Raw genomic sequence first — 22,796 nt, forward strand, 5'->3', positions numbered from 1 at the left:
CAGGGGAATGGCGAGAGTTAATTGATTTCTAAAAGCCTGTTTCTGACAATGTTTCCTTTAAGGCCCACTGTGTCTAAAGCCAGCAGACACACAGGCTGGGAAATTGAAGACATGTACTACACTGTTCCATAAGATGAGATAAGGTGGCTTTAGGTCACAGTGCCCAACTGTACAGCCCTTGGTATTTCTGGTTTGGTGAACAGACCAAGTTAGGAGGCCTGGTAAATAACCAAATTCAGATGTGTGCATGTGATGGGTTTGTAAAACAAAGGAATATGCTGATGGGACAAAATGTGGACAGTATGACGACCACAGGGAAATCAATCAATGATGCCTGGGAACGAGGAGTCATCAGAGGGGAGAAAGAATACAAAAGGAGGGATTTCAGAGCAGCAAAGAGTCCCTGAGAGGAGAACTCAAGGCCACCATAGGCAAAAAGGCATACCACTGGCCCATCTCACCCACCCCACTGGGAGGGGGGGGGGGGTCAGGGGGCTGTGCCTCAGCCCTCAGCCTCCAGGCTGCTGATATCTGACATTCAAGAGAGAACCACAGGGTGAAGTTCGCATACTGGCCAGGTGTACCTTCCCCTGTGACAACTCTAGGACTGGTAGATATAGAATTGTTTGTGTTATTCTTATCTGCTATCACTATGTATCAATAAAATTTGTGTATTATCAAATGGAGAGGCCGTGGTTGGTCTCAGGGTTTGGGTCCGCCCGGAACAAGGTATCTGGGTCATAAATCCAGTGCCACCACAGGCCACATGCCATGCCCTACTTCCCTGCACAGGTACCCCACATCATGCTGTATGATAGGTGTCTGCCCACTAGGCTGTACCAGTGTTCCCACCCCCCCATAATATACTGCATGCTCCCCATCACATGGTGGGATCCCCCCCACTGCACCCTATCAGTGCTCCTGCACTGCACAGAGTTCTTGGGTCCCCCAAGTACTCCCACTGAAGGCTTCATCACCTGCACCACACTATGCTCTCCTGCTTCCAGGGATAGGGGCAGGAAGCAGAAGCAGGAGAGACAGGCAGCAGCAGCAGCTGAAATGGTAGGAGAAAGCACCATCTGGACCAGGAGCCTAGGGGCCAGAGCTTAACTCCATAGGGGCCACATTCAGCCCACAGGCTACCAGTTGGACAGCCCTTATATACCCCATGCAAATCAGTATAAGTTATGGGAGATAACAAGGGCAGCTTTCACACATTGCACAACTCAATCTCTTTAGGAAGGCAAAAGTATTAAGGCAGTGAGATGCCAGGTGTATCTGCCTAGCAGGTTTTTTCCAGTCAGTTTAAGAAACAGCAGACCCTCAAGGCATAGGTCTGATTTGCCACATTACACAATGAAGTTTGCCCCATCAGCTTATATCAGGTAACTGAATGCGTTAAACCTGTCAGAGTTTGGTAGAAGAAGGATAGATGGGAACAGTAGCACTTCCTTATCATGTTACTTTTTCACAGTGTTTAATGCAAGACAATTAATTACTCTTTACAGTGTCTCTCTGCAGTGGGTAGGTATCCTCATTTTGTAAGCAGAGGAAGCAAGGCTCAGTAAAACAACTTACCTAGAGCCAGAAAACAAATAAAGGGCTCAGGAAAGAATGTAGGAGTTCCTGCTTCCTATCTTTTATGCCATCTAGCATCCCCTTTACTTCAGTGGGAAACTACAGTTTAGCACTTTGTTAGATCAGAACCTACAAAGTAATGTGTAGAAGGTACTCTAAAATGGTTTCCTCATTCTAGAGCAAGGGCAGGCAATTTTTTCAGATGAAAGGCCACTTAATGAGTTTGGGTTAGCTATCGAGGGCTGCATGGGTAGTCCTGCCCCTTGACAGTTGCCGAGGGCTGCATGGGTAGTCCTGCCCCTTGACAATTGCCCCACCCCTTTGTTGCCATCTTGGGACCGGAAGCCCCACCCCCTAACCCCTGACCTTTGCCACCAGAAGTCCCTCCCCTTGCCCCCCAAAAGTACTATTTGGGGGGGGGGAGTTGCCATCTTAGAACCAGAAAAAAAACAAATCATACACTAGAAGTCAACTACCTACTATAATATATTTTAATTTTATTACAAAAAATATTTTGTAATGATTTGTGTTTGTGTAGTGTATATAGAGGCAATTGCATAATAACTCAAAAATAAATTCTTAGTTTTGTATATTGGGGGTGTATGGTAAGGTGTGGGGTGTGGGGGGTGGGGTGTGTATGGTGTGTGTGTATGTGGGTGGGGTGTGGGGGGTGTATGTGTGTTAGGATGTGGATGTGTGTGGGAGGTTTGTGTGGAGGTGTGGCTGTGTATGGGGGGGGCTAGGGTATGTTGGGGGGTTGTGGAGGCAGACTGTGTGTATGAGGGAGATTGGGGGGGTGTGAGGACCCCCCTACACTCTCCCCATGGCACAGCAGCAGGCAGGGCACTCAGGGCACAGGCATCCAGCGGGACGTGGCTCTGGCCAGCACTGCACATCACAGCAAGACACACAACCTCTGCCAGACTGCCTGTATCATTGGCACTCCCCGCCCCTCACACGGAACCCCTGCACTTGCACAGCAAGGAGGGAAACCCCATGTGCTGGAGCCAGCTGCTTTCCCTGCCAGGGCTGCGCAGCACCAGAAAGAAGCCTCATGGAACACAGCAACTAACTTTCCATAGGCATTCAAAAAATTTAACTCATTCACTTTCAGTATACTAGCCCCTAGGGGTATGTGAAGCTTCAGTCACCAATTCAATTAAGAGAAAATTCGAGCTAATTTGGAGGCTGAATCACCAAATCCAAACTGAACTGGGAGACCAGAAAAACCCTCCGAATCGATTTGAAGCCTCCAAATCGATTCAGAAAAGACTTGGAGATTCGGAAGGCAGTCTTTCAGGGGAACAGAAATTGAGAAGAGGAAGGGGGAGCAGGGGTGAAAGACTGACATCTGTAGCTGGCCAGTGACTGTGATCTTTCCCTGAATCCCCTTCTACAGTGCTCTGGGGGAGGGACATAGAAACAGCACATAAGCCTCTGTCTGCAGCCTTTCTGTCCCTTTTGTGAGCTATTTCTTCCTGAGCAACAGGAAGGCCCTGTTACAGGCTACTATCCCTGCTGGTTTCATCCGACTGCACCATAACACACACACAAAGTCACACATCATGAGTTTTGCTTGTCAGCAACTTGAGGTACAGTTTCTCAGAAACCCCTACACCTATCTCCTTGAAACTTGGCAGGCTTCATGCCCTCAGAAGGGGCTACCATCCCTGCTGTTTTCATCTAAATCTGCCAAAAAATAACAAAGTTATAGGTATTTCAATGATTCCCCATTATAGTCTATGGCCGAATCTTTGAATCTCCGAATCAGCTATCCAAATCTCCAAATCAAAACACTGTCCTCTGAATCAGTTGAATCCAAATCAAATACTTCCCTATTTGCACAGGCCTACTGGCCCCTTGTTGCATGCCTGTTTCCCCAAATGTTTTAGCAAACAAATGTAAGCGTAAGAATGGTTGTAAAAGTAGTCAGTTTAAAAACAACTGAACCCTATTGATATACTGGAAAATACTTGGAGCTTTGCAAAATTGTTGTCCACAACCATGGTAAAAGACGTGACACTAACCTCATGCTAGTATAGATCAGCTCAAGATATTGGCCCCGCGGGCTGGATGAATGTAGCAGATCTGGTCCACAGGTCAGATTGGCCCTCACATTGCCCCTACCCAGTCCTGCATGGCTGGATCAAGCTCCCTGGCCTGCTGAGATCAGATCCCACAAGCTGGGGGGTTGAGCACCTTAGTATAGATGATTTATCAGCAGAGCACCTACATTGTAGAGCTGATTCTTGCAATCTGTGCCCAGAAATTTAAAAGGGACCAGTGCAATGAGACAGGGAGAACCCAACAATATATAGAGGGGATAGGAAAAGAAGACTGAGGAGTCAGACAGAAGAATAAGGTTAAGGACAAAGAGGCTTTTCCAAGATGAGGGCTGATTTTTTTTTATTGAGTCTGAAAGTTACATTAGATTTGGACTCCATTCATCTATACACCCCTGCAAGAAACTGAAAGTGTTTTGTGTCTGTATTTGTTAGCAGCCAGGCATATAAAAGAATTATTTATAACAGTTACACAGAGCAATAATGATACTAATGAGTAACTGTCTCAGTGCTTGAGCTAAAGCACCTCTACTTTTTCTCTACTTACTCTTTGAGACCCTCAGCTCATAGTATCAGATTAAGTAGACATCTCTGCAACTGAAGCATCTGAAAAAGAAAGTATTTTGTCTGGAATTTGATACCCAGAGCTGCAAGTTTTTTAGTTGTTAGTTTCCCCAAGAGTTCACCCTTCCCTTCTGCTTTTCAGGGGTTTGAGTAATAGAAAAGGAGGAGGAAAAAGGGATTAGCTCAGAGGATGGCAAAGTAGCTTAGTGGTTAATACTGATAAAGAGTCAGAAGTCCTAAATTCACTTGTGTAGTTTTAAGCAAGTTGTACTTAACCTTCTTGTGCCTCAGTTTGTCTACTAGTCAAATAGGAATAGTCGCTACTAAGCCCCAAAGTGTAGCAAAAGGACTAATGCATTCAACAAGAAGGTTTACAAATCATTTATGGTCCTTCCATGAAGGGCACTGTCTTTAAAGGCAACATATATTAATCTTCTTGGTAGTGTTCATTGGTGGCACTGGCTCTACTGATGGCTGCTCTTTGCTTTGTACACTGTGGTATCCTACAATGTTCAGTCTTGCAAGATAACTGTGATAATTCATCTTGGGTAACAGGTTTGCCTTGGCACTCACAATTACTGTGAAAACAGCAAAGCTCTGGAGATACCTATCTGTCAAATTAGAACAAATAAGACTTTGTAAAACACTAAAAATGTCAACTACACATGGTGAAAAGGGAAGGGGAGCAAGGTATGCTGTTCAGTATTGGCACTAACCCTCTCAGCGTGGTACTGAGGTTGTTCTTCAGTAGGTTCTCCTTAGCTGGACAGCATCCCAGAGACCCTGGCAATGGCAGCAACATTTACTGTAGAAATAATCCTATTACCCTCTGAACCAAGACTGGTTTATGTACTAAATCAATAGGATGTTAACCTACAGGTGGTAGTGGAAGTGGAAGATGTAGAACGACACTTGTTGACATTTGTCACTTGTTTCATGCATCTAAAATGGAGATGTATGGATCAGCAAACACATCAGAGGAAATAATCACTGTGATCTGTGATGGACACCCAAGTGTTGTTCCACAATATCCAACCTATGTCTTTCAAAAAGTAAGAAATGGCAGATTTGATCGGTGTACTGGGCACACAATTGACTTTGTCATTCCAGATTAAGGACAGTTTCTCCAACCATGTGCCACAAATTAGTCAGAATTATTGGTTGTATTTATACAGTTACCCAACAGCTCTAAAAACAAAAATTTGGACCAAGGTTTGTTTCTTTAGATTCTGGATTGAAAATTTGAAGCAAGGGTTCACATTTTCCTTGGCTAAGCAGCCAGCATAAATCTGAAAACTCTGGCAGTTTGTCAGTTGAGATGCCGGAGGGAAAGGGCAAGTCTTTCTGAGATAAACAGGTAATCATAGTTCTGTGTCAGATCTAGGGTCACAAAAGCAGTAGTCATGCCATAACTTGGTGTTAGAATTGCTGTTTTTCCTATGAACATATTTGAAAAGCATGACTGCATCCTGAAAGAAACTGGAAAAATGTTGTTTTGGAAAGATATTGCTTGGGCCTGCAGGGATGAAGTCAGGAAGGCCAAAGAATTGGCATTCCAGCTAACAAGGGATGTTAAGGGTAACAAGAAGGGTTTCTACAGGTATGTTAGCAATAAAAGGAAGGTTAGGGAAAGTGTTGGTCCCTTACTGAATCCAGGAGGCAACCTAGTGACAGATGATGAAGAAAAGGCTGAAGTACGCAATGCCTTTTTTTACCTTGGTCTTCACAGGCAAAGTCAGCTCCCAGACTACTGCACCCAGCAACACAGTTTGGGGAGGAGGTGAGCAACCCTCAGTAGTCAAAGAACAGGCTAGGGACTGTTTAGAAAAGCTGGACGTGTACAAGTCCATGGGGATGGATGGGATGCACCTGAGGGTGCTAAGGGAGTTGGCTGATGTGATTGCAGAGCTGCTGGCCATTATCTTTGAAAGCTTGTGGCAATTGGGGAGGTCCCAGATGATTGGAAAGGGGCAAATATACTGCCCATCTTTAAGAAAGGAAAGAAGGAGGATCCAGGGAACTACAGACCAGTCAGCCTCACCTCAGGCCATGAAAAAATCATGGAGCAGGTCCTCAAGGAATCCATTTCTAAGCACTTGGAGAAGAAGGTGATTAGGAACAGTTAGCATAGGTTCACCAAGGGCAAGTCATGCTTGACAGACCTGATTGCCTTCTATGATGAGATAACTGGCTCTGTGGATGTGGGGAAAGCTGTGGAAATTATATACCTTGACTTTAGCAAGGTTTTTCATATCATCTCCCACAGTATTCTTACAAGCAAGCTGAGGAAGTATGGGCTGGATGAATGGACTGTAAAGTGGATAGAAAGCTGACTGGATTGTTGGGTTCAGTGGTAGTAATCAATAGCTTAATAGCTAGCTGGCAGCCAGTATTAAGTGGAGTGCCCAAGGGGTTGGTCCTGGGGCCAGTTTTGTTCAATATCTTCATTAACAATCTGGAAGATGGGATGGATCGCACACTCAGCAAGTTCACGGATGGAACCAAACTGGGAGGGAGGGGGGTAGTAGATACACTAGAGCAGCAGTTCTCAACCTTTTGCACCTTACATCCCACCAACCATTTTGTCAAAAAACCCTGGTCCCACCATGATAAAAACAAACCCCCACTTTTTCCAAGAAGTGTATCTTCCTGTTTACATGCATTTTAGTAATATATTAATCATTAATGGAAATTTTTAAGGACATTACAAATTAAAAATTTAAGTCCCACCTACATGACCTTCATATCCCACCAGTGGGATGTCCCACTGATTGAGAAACACTGCACTAGAGGGTAGGGCTAGGATTCAGAGTGACCAAGGCAAATTGGAGGATCAAGCCAAAAGAAATCTCATAAGGTTCAACAAGGACAAGTGCAAAGTCCTTAGGACAGAAGGACTTAGGACACTTAGAACAGAAGAATCCCATGCACTGCTACCGCCTAGGGACTGACTGGCTGGGCAACAGCTCTGCAGAAAAGGACCTGGATGTTACAGTGGGCAATAAACTGGCTATGAGTCAGCAGTGTGCCCTTGTTGCCAAGAAAGCTAACAACATACTGGGTTGCATTAGTAGGACCATTGCCAGCAGATCGAGCAAAGTACTTATTCCACCTTATTCTGCATTGGTGAGGCCACATCTGGAGTACTGTGTTCAGTTTTGTGCCCCCACTATAGAAAGGACCTGGACAAGTTGGAGAGAGCACGCAGAGAGCAATGAAAATGGTTCGGGGGCTGGGACACATGACTTATGAGGAGAGGCTGAGGGAACTGGGCTTATTTAGTCTGCAGAAGAGAAAACTAAGGGGGGATTTGATAGCAGCCTTTAACTACCTGAAGGGTGGTTCGAAAGATGATGGAGCCAGACTGTTCTCAGTGGTGACAGATGACAGAACAAGAAGCAATGGTCTCAAGTTGCAGCAAGGGAGGTTTAGGTTGGATATTAGGAAAAACTCTCTCAGTAGGAGGGTGATGAAGCACTGGAACAAGTTACCTAAAGAGGTGGTGGTAGAATCTCTATCCTTGGAGGTTTTTAAGGCCCAGCTTGACAAAGCCCTGGCTGGGATGATCCAGTTGAGGATGGTCCTGCTTTGAGCAGGTGGTTGGACTAGATGACCTCCTGAGGTCCCTTCCAACCATAATTTTCTATGATTCTAAGGATTGCACTAGGAACATCACAGAGATCCTAAGAGAACTGTAGAAAAGGACAGACTGAGCTAAGCTCTGGAACTCCCTAAACCAGTAGTCTCTCCGGTCCCCTTTCCCCCAGGGAGGGACTACATAGGATATGAGCAGCTCCAGCCTGAAGGGGCTGAGAGCAGCAGAAAAAAAAGAAGAAAGGCACACTGGGTTCCCCTTATTTCTGTAGCACACCCAGAACATGGGTCCTGAAACCCATCTTTCCAAGTAGGGTACTGTGTTGGGCAGAGCCAAGTCAGGCTCCCTCCAACCACCTTCGGACCCAGCATGTGATCCAAGGGGTTCCCACCACTGAGCTAGCTGAGTCTGCCTAATATTAGCTTAATGTGTACTGTAGCCTTGAAGGTTCAGGAGGCATGAGGTGGTAATCTTACAGCTGGGGAAAATAGAGCTTGTTTAACCTTTTTAAATTACTACATTTTATATACAGTGGGTGTGTCTACATGAGAAACTATGTCGCCATAGCTATGAGACACAACGATATAGCTCTTTGCTATGGTGATATAGTGTCGGCAGACACAAACCGTGATGCTGATGGTACTGCGCAGTAGCGTCAGAAATGACCCATGCAGCACCGGGACTGTGCAGTAAGGACTTAAGCAAGTACTAAATGACTGTCCAGTAACAACTGTTCAGTTCAGTGCACATGTAGATGCACCCAGTATTACATAGAGCATGATTTTAAATGAACATCTTTTACGGTTGCAAACTCAAACATTCCAAAATTAAGAAATGCTAATGCTACCTCCATTTAGCCTCCTTACACATATGCTTTATGATTCAGTCTTTAATTCCATGATTCATGCACCCCTCCCTTGTGCAGCCCACCAGCTGGATGCACACAGAGGCAGAACTTGAAGGTTACGCTGTCACTCATAAATTTGGCATTCCTTAACTTTCATGTGGTTTGTTTTGCAATTTAAATAATGTTGCATTCCCTAGAGAGGGGTGTCAAACACAGTGGTGTACCGATTGGGGGGGGGGCCGTAGGGGGCCATGGCCCCCAGCTGCAGGGCTGTGGGGGAGCACCGGCCAGCTATGAAACTAGAAGTGGCGGCAGTGACACGGAGAAGCACTTCCGGTTTCGCCCACCCCCGGTCTGCAATTGGCCGCTGGCCCCCCCCTGCCCTGCGACCAGGGAAGGGGGGTGCAAATGTAAGCATTGGCCCCCAGGTGCCAGAGACTCTTGGTATGCCACTGGTCAAACATATAAACACTGGTCACAAGAGACGGCTGAGGGGAGATCTTGTGTCCATCTATAAATTTATTAGGGGAGGTCAATGGGGAATAGGGAAAGCGCTGTTTACTAAGGCACCCCAGGGAGTGACTAGGAATAATGGGTGTAAACTAGTTGAGTGTGGATTTAGGTTAGATATTAGGGAGAAATTTTTCACAGTAAGGGTCGCCAGGATCTGGAATGGGCTTCCAAGAGAGGTGGTGCTTTCACCTAGCTTGGATGTCTTCAAGAAGAGGCTAGATAGTCACCTGGCTGGGGTCGTCTGACCTCGGTCCTCTTTCCTGCCAGGGGCAGGGGGTCAGACATGATGATCCATTGTGGTCCCTTCTGACTCTACAATCTATGAATCTATGAATCTATATACCCTGTGGTCTGGATCCAACCTGTGAAGCCACTCTATCTGACCCCCTAGGCTATTGGCAAGTCAGGGAATTTGGGGGCTAGGCCTGCCACAGAATCTAGGGCTCTGTGCCTCTGGTAGATATGGCCATCGGAGGCAGGGGGATGAGTGAGGTCTGCAGCTGCCTAGCTTGCCACCCTTTGCACACCATCACCAAACAAGTGTCCACCTGGCCCACAGTTGCTTGCCCAGTGTCACTATTCTGAGCTGCACCCAGTCCACAAGACCCCCATGGATCAGATCCCGCCTGGGACACATGGTGATTTGATATCCCTGCCCTAGATTTTGAGAAAAGGAGCTATTAGATGACCCTAATGGACATTCTACATACTCAGGACATTTCCTTTCGCTCTGTTACTCCCGTACTGAACCCAGTAACTTGTATTTACTTAAATTATAGTTTTGTGTGTGCATATGGGTTACTAAGTTAAGTAAATAAGACTATGTATACATCCAGGTGACTTTTATGTACAGGCATTTTTTTGTGGTGGATGTGCACTTGAAGAATCTGGAAGTAAATTAGGGGGAAAAAGCAAATGTAGAAAACCATTAATTCAATTAATTCTGTGTGAAACAGTGAGAGCAAGGTGGGAAAGGAGAATTCCAGGTGTAGAAGGTTCTACAGGAAGTACTAGCTGTTCCTCATTGGGATAAATAGTTGTTATAGCATCACAGCCAGCCAGACTTTGTTAAGATCATATTAGATCTCCCTAGAGTCCTCTAACTTTTTCTACAGATTGGAGTCTCCTTCCCAATAATTTTTAAACTTTCTGTAACTCTCAGCACCCTTTTACTATGCTCATTGAAGTGCATCTAGAAGCTCTACCTAGGATACTAGCATGTTTATCTTGCTGGCTAACTGGCAGAGCTAGTATCACATTTTTGGAAACTAAAATGGACAGCTAAAAATATCTATCACTTGTCTTAGAGTGCCATCTAATGTTCAAATGGAGAAAAGGAAATCATAATATTGTCCAATTCGTAAGCAGCCAGATGTTGCACACCTTGCATGGCCCTCTGCCATACCACATGCCCCAGCACCTCCCGCAACTGTATCACACATCCGTTCACTGCTCTGCACGCCCCCGTGCTCCTCCTGTGCCTGCCTCTGCTGCACCACGCTTCCCCCCTATATCCACCTCACCACACATTCCCCCCTGTGCCCACCACACCCACCACTGCACTGCGTATTCCCCCCCATGCCCACCTCTGCTGCACTGTTTGTTCCCCCTTGTACTCACGCCAGCCTGCACTGCACCATAGCTGTACCCACTCCTGCTACACTGCATGTTCTTCCCTCTGCATACTTGCTGCACTGTGCATTCTTCCCCCCATACCCACCCACACTGTGCCTACCCCCTCCCCACCCCATACTCACCCCTGCTGCACTGCAAATGGAGATGGGGAAACTGAAGTGAGATCCCAGAGCCCCCAGCTGCTTCTGCAGGGGGATGGGAAGTACAGGGGGCACAGTTTTAACCACTTGAAGGCTGTATGAGGCCCATGGGCTGCCAGCTGAACAGCCCTGTTGTAATTAACGGAGCTACTTGTCAGGCAGAGTAATTTCAGCATAATTAAACAGCTTTCTGGAAATTAATGAGCTTCATTAACTGAGTTTATCATTGTAAATTTTGGCACATGTAAAAATATTATGCCTATATATATATTACTTGGAGATCATCCATGAATAGTATCATTTATTCAGAAATCAGTGCTATAAAATTCTGCAAGTGGGCACTTTACAAATATTAGAAATCAATAATATTCGCATGTTAAATGTATACATTGATTTACTTCTGGCTGCACCATTCTCAGTTATTAAGCAATCTGCTTATAACAACAGCAGCTAGCAGTTGCTACTGCGTCAACCTGCTACATCAAGTTTATCATCAACCTTGTTCATGGATGCCCCAGCCAAGACCAGCTCATCAAGGTCAGAGACCCAGTACAAGACCCTTGTAGGTCTAGGAATAAGAGGACACAACCCTAAGCTGTTTTAATAGAAATAGACTACAGACATTTACATCTTCACTATGGTTTCATTTTATGCAGATACATGATGCCAAGTCCCTCCCTCCTATCTTTGAACCACTTCCCAGGCTACCGTTATGTCCAGAACTCCCCTCTCTTCTCAGGAACAAACGGTTACCATTCTTTCTTTATTCATATTCCTCCGTATAACAGTTCTGCCTTCACTGATGTTTTATTAATTTGTGAACGTGGTTACTTACTCACTTACCAAGTACTTATTTTTCCCCCTCATGAAAACACTCTGATAAAATTCCACTGACAGTGTAAGGAAATGTATCTTGTTCTGCCTGTCCATTTACATGCTAATCTCCATAAGGAAGGAACTTTGTCTTCTTCTGTGGCTTGCACAACATTACAAATATAAGAGCTTAACAAAGAATAATTACTTGAATTTAAAAGGGACAATAAAGGACATTATTTATCCAGTACCTTATTGTTGAATCTGCATAAATCAGTGAGAAAATAATGCCACCCATCAAAACCCATTACTCATTCTGCCCCCCCCACCCCCACTTCCATTCTAATTTCCTTGTCTACTCATTCTTCTCTCCATTTCTTTCTTTGCAGCAGCTTCATCCCCATCTATTCATTCGTGATCAGTAACTAAAAGATTGGTGCTTACATTAAAATGAGTTTTTGCATGTTTCTTTTGTTGAGATAAACATCGCAGCAGAAAGAGAATGAAGGAGTTCCCACATCCCAGGGTCATGGATGCCAACTCAGAAAGAAACACTAATTGTTTGCACTAAAGTTTGAATTCTTTTTCAGAGGTTCTGCCCAAAACTTTGGGGCCTTGTAGTTTCCTTTTAATTTTAAGGAAAACTGATATTCTGCATGTGATGTAGGGTACCATAAATACCTCACTTGAGCAAGATGTGGCCTGCAAGCCAAAAACCAGCTTCTACTCCACCTTTTAGATGCCCAAGTGGATATAGGCACCCAAGTGGTTATAGGCACCTAAGTGCCAACCTATTTCACCCTGTTCCATCCCCTGAAAATCCATTAATGTATTTATTTTTTGTAGCATGCTGTCATTTTAGGCTTAAAACTAAGTCACAAAAAAGCAGCAAGGGAGAAGAGGATCCACCCACCCTTTTGTATTAACAGTTTTTCAAGGCCTCAAGCAGGGTGGAATAGGAGTACGCTTAAAAGTCACACGTGCTTTATTTAGAGTGTAGGAAGCATTACCATGCAATATTAAAAGTTACAACATACTCTGAGCAGTAGCACAGTAACATTTATTACTATCTCTAACGCAATCCCTTATGAACAGCTTGCTGACTGTCAGCCTTGTGGAATCAGAAAAAATATATGCCTTAAACTTTGATTATTTTAGTTATAAGATGACATAACCGCTTTGTGTAGAATTGCTGGCTCGGTACAGTAGAACAGATAAGGGCAAGTGTTTGTTCTTTGTAACTCTTCTGCAAATGCTTCGCTCACCGCGGCCTTGAAGGTAGAAAAAAAAAAAAAAAGTATGTACAAAGTAGATTTCCAGGTGCAAGAAGGAGGTTTGTGAACTAACCCTATCTCCCCCATAATTCCCATCCTGATAACAGCAAAGAAATAATGAAGTAATATTATAGCCGCTTTTCATGCTAATTTCACTATATGATCACGTGAGTTGTAAGCGACTGTTAAAAAGTATATAAGCCTCCTGATTTTGCTCTTGGGGGGGGACCCCTTCCAAGTGCTTGGGAAATCCATGTCACTTTGGAACTCCCCCTACAGCTGTAGTTTCTTTTGAATAAAAGCTTCTGCTGACCTGACCCAAAAGTACTCTGTGTGTGTTTCCACGACAATTCCTGGTGCCGTGACTCGGATCCAGAACACAGGCTGAGGAAGGAGGACCGCAGGCTACCCCCCCCCCGAACCCTGAGGCGCCAAACTTGAGAGGTAAGAGACCTAATTCAAAATCTCTATTGGGGTTTCGGAGGAGGACTGCCTGTAGGCTCCCAACTTGGCCGTGGTAACTGGATCTGAACCTTGTTAAAACAGGTCAGTCTGAACCTTACTGCCGGCTAAAATTTTCTGTCTGGTAAAGGATCCCATTTTGTGTCTGGTAACGTACGTTTTAGGGAGAAACTGTTTGAGGCACCTTCATCCAACAGCACATCGGGCTTGTAGTTAATTAACTAAGGCGGTGTGGGGTAGGAGGTCTGGCTGACTGAATAAATGTGCATGTGTGTGTGTATTTAGAAATATGAGCCACTGACCAGGACTGAGACTACGGTTGGGCTCAGCCGCCCCAATTCTGCCTGACAGGGCAGTTTTGAAAGCAAGGGGACCCAACTGGAACCTCGTGACCCAGTGGACAGGGCGTCTGAGTGATTTTGTCTTTTCCAAACCCCTCGTCCCAGTAGCTTCTGCCGAAAGCAGGAGTGAAAGGATCCCTCTAGTGTTTCCCTCCCCATTTCCATTTTATGAGCCGGTGTCGGGTCAGAAGCCTTTTGTCTGGGCAGTGAAAAACTGCGAGGCAAGGCACTGAGCGGCCCGGACATCCTAAATAAGCCTCTCCTACGTCTCCCTGTGTGACTGAAAATGGGAACAAGTCAGTCTAAACAGGTTCCTGTCCCCCCTAAGGGGACTCCGGCATACTTTATGTACACACACTATTCTCCCGAGACTTGCAAGTACCTGGATAAGTGGAACTGGTATACTAGGGATGATCCTGTGAAACATTTTCCACAGGAAGGAACATTTGATCAGGATAAAATAGTGCACTTGAGAGGGGCGTTAGAGTCCCGTGGATCCAAAACACCACAAAACCAGTGGGACGCGTTCTTTTATTGGTATGATGAAATGTCCAAAAGGCGGACAGAATCTCAAACTAGGAGCCTAAAAGACTCTCAAGAAAAATTAAAACAGCAGTTAAAAGCTGTTCGGGAGAAATTGGCTGCTCCCCCAAATTACACGCTGGCCACCGCTCCAATGTATCCAGCATTGCCCGGGGCGCCCCCACCACCGGAGCCAGCAGAGGATATCCTTGACCTTTGTTCGAACCCGGCTCTCCTGGGACTCCCACATCAGCAACAACCGGTTCAACATCAGGCTGCAGCCCAGGCTAGTGACCCATTAGCTGAAGCTCCTTCAGTAAATCCATCCACGGAGCTTAATAGTCCGGACTCATCCACCATATCTGCCACTCAATCATCACCAGTGTGGCAATTTACTCCTGGGTCACAACCCACCACAGGTGTATTTAGAAGAATGGGAATAGGCATGGAAAGATCTCCCATCAATCTGAGATCCCGAACTGCACAAGTTTACCCCCTAAGACAAATGCCAGGCATTGGCAACGATGGACAAAATATAGTAACTGTGCATGCACCCTGGACTCCAGGTGATCTCTACAATTTAACTCAAAAGTTCCCAAAAATCAGGGAAGACCCAGAAAAATTTCAGGAAGAATTGCAGACTGTTATAAATTGTTATAATCCAACATGGGCTGACATTAATCAGCTCATGCGATCCATTTTGCCCAAGGAGACTATGCTACGTCTGTACGCTGCCTGTACTTGGCCAGATCAAAACCCAGGGATTGGCCAAGACTTTATTGACAAGAGAAATGCTTTGGTTCAGGCAGTTCTCACAATTTGCCCAAAAAAGGCAGACTGGACCAAAATAAATACCTGTAAACAAAACAAAAATGAACACCCCAGTGACTATTTAGAACGCCTCAAACAGGCATTTGAACGATACTCAGGAATGGATAACCCAGTCGGAAATGCTAAACAAGCAATAGTGGCAGCATTCGTCCAGGGACTTAACCCTAAAATTGCTGAGAAAATTCAAACAGTAATTATTGGCTGGGAAACTAAAGATTTGACCGAAGTCCTTGCTGCGGCTAACCATTTTCATAACAAATTGGAACGGTCTAAAGACAGTGCCGAGTTTAAGTTAATGGCCTTACAGATTTCTCAGTTGCAGGGTCCAGGTAGAGGAAGGGGACGAGGACGGGGAAGGGGAGGCCCGGGTAGATTCAGGGGAAGAGATAGATCCTTGAGCCCACAAAACCCAGGCTATGGGAACCAATGTCATTATTGCAAGCAAGAAGGACATTGGAAATCAGAATGCCCCAACCGCCCCGGCCAAGGACCCAGACCCCAGCCCCCACCTCCACTTCCTGTCAATTTTCCCAGTGTTGAATAGGACAGCCTGAGGGACAGTGACATCATTGCTCCTTTGCTTGCTACTGACCAATCTGGTCCGTTTGTTGAATGCCTTATTTCTGGTAAACCTGTCTCCTGTCTGGTCGACACCGGAGCGTCCCGCTCCACACTAAAGGCTGATGAGTTTCCTTTTCTACCTTATTCTCCTGAAACTGTAAATGCTGTCGGTATAGGCGGACAACCTATCCCACATCCCGTCTCTGAACCTGTCTCCATCTCTATTGGCCCTTTGTCTGAAAATCATGCCTTTCTTCTTAGCCCCTGTGCACCTGTCAACCTTCTTGGTAAGGACTTGCTGTGTAAACTGGGATGCGTGATTTATTGTAGCCCAGATGGTGTTTACCTTGAGGTACCGGAACATAGGGAAACCGAGCTTGTGGCTTTGCTAACCCAGGAGTACTCTGATTCTGACACTTCCTTCTTGCAAGAGGAACTGTTGGCACGAGTACCTCCACAGCTGTGGTCCACCCATGCGAATGAAGTGGGGCACATGCTGAGTGCTGAACCAGTGCGTATCATCCTGAACCCTGCCAAGCCACTTCCTCGTGTCCCGCAGTACCCCATCTCAAAGGAAGCTGAGGAAGGGATCAAGCCTGTCGTTTCCTCACTCCTTGAGCAAGGGATTATTGTCCCAATACGCTCCCCTTGCAACACACCTATCCTACCTGTCAAAAAACCTGGTAAAGATACGTATCGCTTTGTGCAAGATCTTCGAGCTGTAAATGCCGCTGTGTTACCCGCTTTCCCCGTGGTCCCTAACCCTGCCACTATTCTTTCCTGTATCCCTTCAGATGCTACATATTTCACAGTAGTGGATCTTTGTTCTGCTTTTTTCTCTATCCCCGTTCATAAGGATAGCCAGTATCTGTTTGCATTTACTTATCAGGGATTTCAATATACCTGGACAAGACTCCCTCAGGGATATACAGAGTCCCCAACCCTGTTTTCCCAGATCCTAAAAAAAGATTTGGATCCTATCACGTTCAAAGGGGGGTCCACCCTTGTTCAGTACGTTGATGATCTATTGTTAGCCTCGCCCACTTTAGAGGCCTGTGAGCAAGATACTTTGACACTCCTCACAGCTTTAGCTCAGAAAGGCCACAAGGCCTCAAAATCTAAATTGCAGCTCTGCAAGTCTAAGGTACATTATTTAGGGCATGATATCTCAGCAGGAGAACGACACCTTTCCCCTAGTAGAGTTGAAGCTATCCTCAACATTCCCAAACCTATGACTAGAAAACAGATGAGGGGATTCTTAGGTGCAACGGGTTATTGTAGACAGTGGATCCTGGGTTATGCTGCTTTCGCAAAACCCTTGCAAGCATTCACTCATGATACCACCCCGGAACCCCTCCCTTGGACTCCTGAAGCCGAACAAGCATTTGTGGTCCTTAAGCAAGCCCTCACTCTTGCTCCTGCTCTTGGACTTCCTAATTATAAGAAACCCTTTACCTTGTTTTGTCATGAACGGGAAGGAATCGCTTTAGGAGTACTCACTCAGCTGCATGGTGAAAAGCATCGCCCAATTGCATATTACAGCTCTGCCCTTGATCCCGTAGCTGCGGGACTTCCTCCTTGCCTCCGTTCAGTTGCAGCTGCTGCCTTGTTGGTTGAAAAGGCAGATTCTCTAGTTTTGGGACACTCTTTAACCGTTGCAGTTCCACATGCTGTGATGGCCCTTCTGCTCAAGGGCAAAACTCAGCACATTTCCAATTCCCGTCTTACTAAATATGAGAAACTTCTACTGTCAGCTGCAAATGTAACCTTAAATCGCTGTTCAATTCTGAATCCTGCGTCACTTCTGCCTATTGCCTCTGATGGTGAGCCTCATGATTGCCTGTCTATCACAACTCAATTGTTAACCCCTCGAACTGACCTCAAGGACATTCCTATCCCGAACTCTGACCTTGTTTTGTTTGTTGATGGTTCCTGTCTTAGAAATGATGCAGGCAAATTAGTTGCGGGATATGCAGTATGCACTCAGTATGCTGTTTTGGAAGCCTATTCTTTACCCCAAGCTCGTTCTGCTCAAGTTGCTGAACTCATTGCTTTAACACGTGCTTGCATTCTTGCAAAAAATCAAACCACAACCATTTATACTGACTCTAAGTATGCTTTTGGTGTTGTTCATGATTTTGGACAAATCTGGAAACAAAGAGGGTTCCTCACTTCATCAGGGACCCAAATCAGTCATGGTTGTTATGTAAAAGCGCTCTTAGAAGCTGTTCAATTGCCTCTTGCTATTGCTATTGTTAAATGTAAAGCTCATGAGAAACCGTTTGATGATGTCACACGAGGAAATGATCTGGCAGACCGTTCTGCCAGAAATGCGGCCCTTTCTGGCCCACAGGCTCCTAACTCTGTTTTTGTTTGTTTTTCAGCAGACCAGTCTCCTTTGGCTAGCCTTTCAAGTCTGGCCCTTCTTCAAAATCAGGCCCCAAAAAAGGAAATAAATGACTGGCTGCGTGCAGGATGTTCACTGCACCCCGACTCTCTCTGGCGCTCCCCGGACGGCCGCCTGGTGGCGCCTAGAGAGCTTTTGCCACATCTTGCTCGTTTAACCCACTCTGTGGCCCATACGAGCAAAGGAGGAATGATTGCTACAGTACAAAGAAATTGGTTTGCCCCAAATTTTCCTTCCATGGCACAACAGTACTGTAGCTCCTGTCCCATCTGCTTAGCTCACAACATTGGGCAACGGGTAAAAACGACACCCGCAGCCCATCCCCCTCCATGGGGACCGTTTGTAAATCTGCAAATTGATTTTGTGCAGCTACCTAAGTGCTGTTCTTATGAATACATTCTTGTTATTATTGATGTGTTCTCTGGATGGGTGGAAGCCTACCCATGCGTACGTGCTGATTCCATCACTGTAGCAAAGAAATTGCTCAAAGAATTCATCCCTAGATTTGGATTGCCTCTCACAATAGATAGTGACCGTGGCACCCATTTCACAGGACAGATAGTAAAAAACATCTGCCAAGCACTCAACATACAGCAACACCTACACTGTAGTTATCATCCACAGTCAAGTGGTGCTGTAGAACGTAAAAACTCTGATTTAAAAACGCGCATTTCGAAGATTTGTGCTGAAACAGGCCTCAAATGGCCTGATGCACTGCCCATTGCTCTTATGCACATTAGAAACACTGTTAACAGAAAACATGGCCTAACCCCTTATGAAATACTCATGGCACGACCCATGAGGATGCCAGCTACACCACCTGTTGCCCCTCACCAAACAGACCTACAATTAACTGATGAAACTGTACTAAATTATTGCAAGGCATTAATGAAGTATGCCAGGTCTGTTCATTCACAGGTCCAAGAAGCCTTACCTCAACCACCGGATGTTCCCTGTCACAACCTCGAACCAGGGGATTGGATCTACGTAAAGGTCTATCAACGGAAAAACGCACTTCAACCCAGATGGAAAGGACCTTTCCAGGTACTTCTGACCACTAATTCTGCTGTTCGTTGCCAAGGTCACCAAACGTGGACTCACGCCTCGCACTGCAAGAAGGTATCACCTCCATTGGACCCCGAAGCAGCTGTATTCCAACCAAGGTTGGGATCTTTCCCTGAGGCCAAGGACAAAGACCCTCAGGACCTCACTCAGGCAAGTGAGGAGCATCAGGGTGCAAGTGCTAGTAACCTCTCCCCTGCACCCAACACCTCAGCCCAGCCGGATTCATCAGTTGAAGAACGAAGATATCATCTTCGGCCTCGAAGAAAGTGAATGCTCCCATTCGGAAGATCACCACCTCGATCAAGACCAAGAGCCGACATTATCAGTCCTTTAGGTAACTTGAGCCCAGAGGACGAAGAAAGACTTTGGCTGCCATCCTGGGTTTGGCTGGTAGTGTTCTTTTTCTTACTGGTGCTGGTTATGTTTGTTGTTAAGATTCTTTGTCCCTCCTGTATCTAAAAATGGCACTGATATCCTTATATATCACACTTGGGTATCTCAGTATCACCCAAGGGGGGTGGGAGAAAAATTTGTATTTGCAGATCTCCCATGCGGTGGCTCAAGCTGGAAATAAAAGTGACTGCTGGATATGCTCTCACAGCCCAGCACACCTACACCAAGGAATCCCAATGATCGGAGTACCAATATCCCTCCAGCAATGGGGAACAATAAACGGCGGCTTCGTTAGACACTACTCGTTAGCTGCCCATCGATCCGCTCCTAAAGAATGGAGGGCCGCCCCTGCTAACTGGATAATCTCCCCAAGAGTAGAGGCGCCTTTCTGTTACAGATCCAACAACACCGGAGCTTATAATAAAGCCACACCTGTAGGACACTACCCTCATTGCCTAACTACTCTAGATTATAGCCCTAGTAGCACCAGTGGAATCCTGTTGGGTAACGTACCCTCTCTCAATTGTACAGGATTCATGGTCTACAACTTTTCTAAGGAACCTCATGTTGCTCTCATTGCAAACAGATCAGAATTTTACATTCACTCCAATTTTACTTCTTGTAATATATCTCGGTCCAGCAGAATAACAGCTGAACGTGGACCGTCCTATACGATGCATATCAATCGAAAGTGCCGGATAGGGCACAACAACTGCCGAGATTTGAGTACCCTTTCTGCCCCAGGCCTTTACTGGCTCTGCGGAAACAGGGCTCATAAAATCTTGCCCTGGAATTGGGTGGGGGCATGCACTCTTGGACGTGTTATCCCTGGTTTCGAAATGCATAGTGCAATATATCTGGAACAAGTAAAAAATTTCAACCATCACATGAAAAGGGCGGTTAACCCCTTAGCTACCAGAAACACAGGGTTCCATCGATTTGTGAGAACCTTCATACCGTGGCTTGGAGTAAGAGAATTGGAACTAGCCATAATTAACATTTCAGCCACAATGGAAGCTATGGGAAATGCCACTGCGGATGCAATTCAGGCTCTGCAAAAAGAGATCTCCCAGATCTCACAAGTAACTATACAACACCGCATAGCCCTAGATTACCTATTGGTATCCCAGGGAGGAGTATGTGCCTTAGTAAACTCCACCTGTTGTGTCTATGTCAATCAGGACATGCGAATCGAAACTGACATTCGCAAAATCCGAAATCAGTTAAGGGTCCTACATCAAGTGGCCTCAGAAAATACTGACTGGGGTCTAGAAGAAATGTGGTCTTGGCTAACCTCCTGGCTCCCAGATTTCGGGGCCCTTGGCAAGAAAATCCTGTATGGAATATTGTTTGTCTTGATAGTTCTGATAATGTTCTATGTCTTAATGCAACTGATCCTCTGCTGCGTGAAAGCCAGCAGGGGAAGCTTTAGCAAGGCAAGAAAACCCACAGCAGAGTCTAGAATAATGGTGTTACAAAAGTGTGAGCAGATTGAAAGAAAACATGAAAGGCTGCATGATGAAATAGAGGGGCTCATGAGAATGGAAATTTAAGGCTAAAGTGAGACTAAATAGTCTCAAAGGGGGGGGCTGTGGAATCAGAAAAAATATATGCCTTAAACTTTGATTATTTTAGTTATAAGATGACATAACCGCTTTGTGTAGAATTGCTGGCTCGGTACAGTAGAACAGATAAGGGCAAGTGTTTGTTCTTTGTAACTCTTCTGCAAATGCTTCGCTCACCGCGGCCTTGAAGGTAGAAAAAAAAAAAAAAAGTATGTACAAAGTAGATTTCCAGGTGCAAGAAGGAGGTTTGTGAACTAACCCTATCTCCCCCATAATTCCCATCCTGATAACAGCAAAGAAATAATGAAGTAATATTATAGCCGCTTTTCATGCTAATTTCACTATATGATCACGTGAGTTGTAAGCGACTGTTAAAAAGTATATAAGCCTCCTGATTTTGCTCTTGGGGGGGGACCCCTTCCAAGTGCTTGGGAAATCCATGTCACTTTGGAACTCCCCCTACAGCTGTAGTTTCTTTTGAATAAAAGCTTCTGCTGACCTGACCCAAAAGTACTCTGTGTGTGTTTCCACGACAGCCTCAACCCCTCCATAATACAACAGGCTCTGGTGCAGTGCTAGGGTTGGGACTGTCCCAGCTCCAGCGCACACAAGAGCTGGTTCAAGGTTCCTGTGTGGTGTGGGGCTTGGTACTGACAATCAGCTGATTGTCAGCCCTGGTCCTGGCACCATATGGGAGCTGGTTCAAGACTCCAGTGATTGTCAGTTCCAGCACCACACCAGTGTCTTGAACTGGCTCCAGTGCAGTGCCGGGGTGGGACGGACAAGGGAGGCTTGGTACAGCAGAAGGCTCCCTAGCAGATGTCATGGCTGGGTGAGGACTGCAAATTGCTCATGTTAACTCCATGGAGCAATCCAACAATATCTAAACATGTATTACTTAATACAAGCAGGAGATAATCCTCATACATAAGTCCTTACTTTGCTACAATATGTTTTACTTTGCTCTGAGCGTGTTTTACTACTTGAACAGGTGGACGCTTGTTTGCATGTTAAGTGCAGTTAACATGTCCTAAGTGTAACGTGTGACAAGGCCCTTATTAGTCGCCTAATAGGTGGAGCAGAAAGAAAGGCCATGTTTTAAAGAGTCTGAAACCTAAATTAAGACAAGACACTAGACTTGAATGTAATGACTACATGAAGAAAAAGAGAGGATTAGGGTAAAAGTGACAGGAGGCACATGGTGCCATGCAGCAGTTTGCTGCACAATTAGAACATCTCAAATCAAAGGATTTTTTCAATTATAAGAAATAAACAAAAACCAAAATAGATCTTAGTAATGGCTACCAGCCCCCCCATCTAATCAGTGAAGAAACTGAAAGGCATTATCATCTAAATTAGTCTAGTTAAAAAGAAAACAAGACAAGGTAGTTAAGCTGCTTTCATTCCAGTGGGAATTAAATTTAATTAGAGTAATTTCAGATCACACTTCTGGCAGCTGTGTTTATTGCAGATTCTTCAAAGCCAAAAATTAGCATTCATTGAAGCTACCATCAAAGCTCATTTATCCACCCGTCTACATCCTGCCAGCCCTTAGCATTCTGGGCTTGTGCAATTGCATAGCACTTTATTAGAATTACAGTAAATAAGGTTTCATTTCAATATATAT

The 22,796-nt window shown here is 45.4% G+C and overlaps 1 protein-coding gene across 1 annotated transcript; it reads left to right on the plus strand.

Annotated features, from left to right (window-relative positions):
* Positions 1–12,846: 12,846 nt before the first annotated feature.
* On the plus strand, positions 12,847–21,672 carry LOC132244896 (syncytin-A-like). The gene is made up of 2 exons (XM_059717646.1): positions 12,847–13,466; positions 19,065–21,672. Exon 2 carries the CDS (start codon positions 19,673–19,675, stop codon positions 21,155–21,157), a length of 1,485 nt encoding a protein of 494 aa, XP_059573629.1. The 5' UTR covers positions 12,847–13,466; positions 19,065–19,672; the 3' UTR covers positions 21,158–21,672.
* The last annotated feature ends 1,124 nt before the right edge of the window (positions 21,673–22,796 follow it).

Source organism: Alligator mississippiensis, chromosome 1, assembly GCF_030867095.1.
Source record: "Alligator mississippiensis isolate rAllMis1 chromosome 1, rAllMis1, whole genome shotgun sequence".
NCBI lineage: Eukaryota > Metazoa > Chordata > Crocodylia > Alligatoridae > Alligator > Alligator mississippiensis.

Coding starts and splice junctions, on each gene's coding strand:
- LOC132244896 (XM_059717646.1), top strand. CDS start 19,673: ATGGCACTGATATCCTTATATATCACACTTGGGTATCTCAGTATCACC.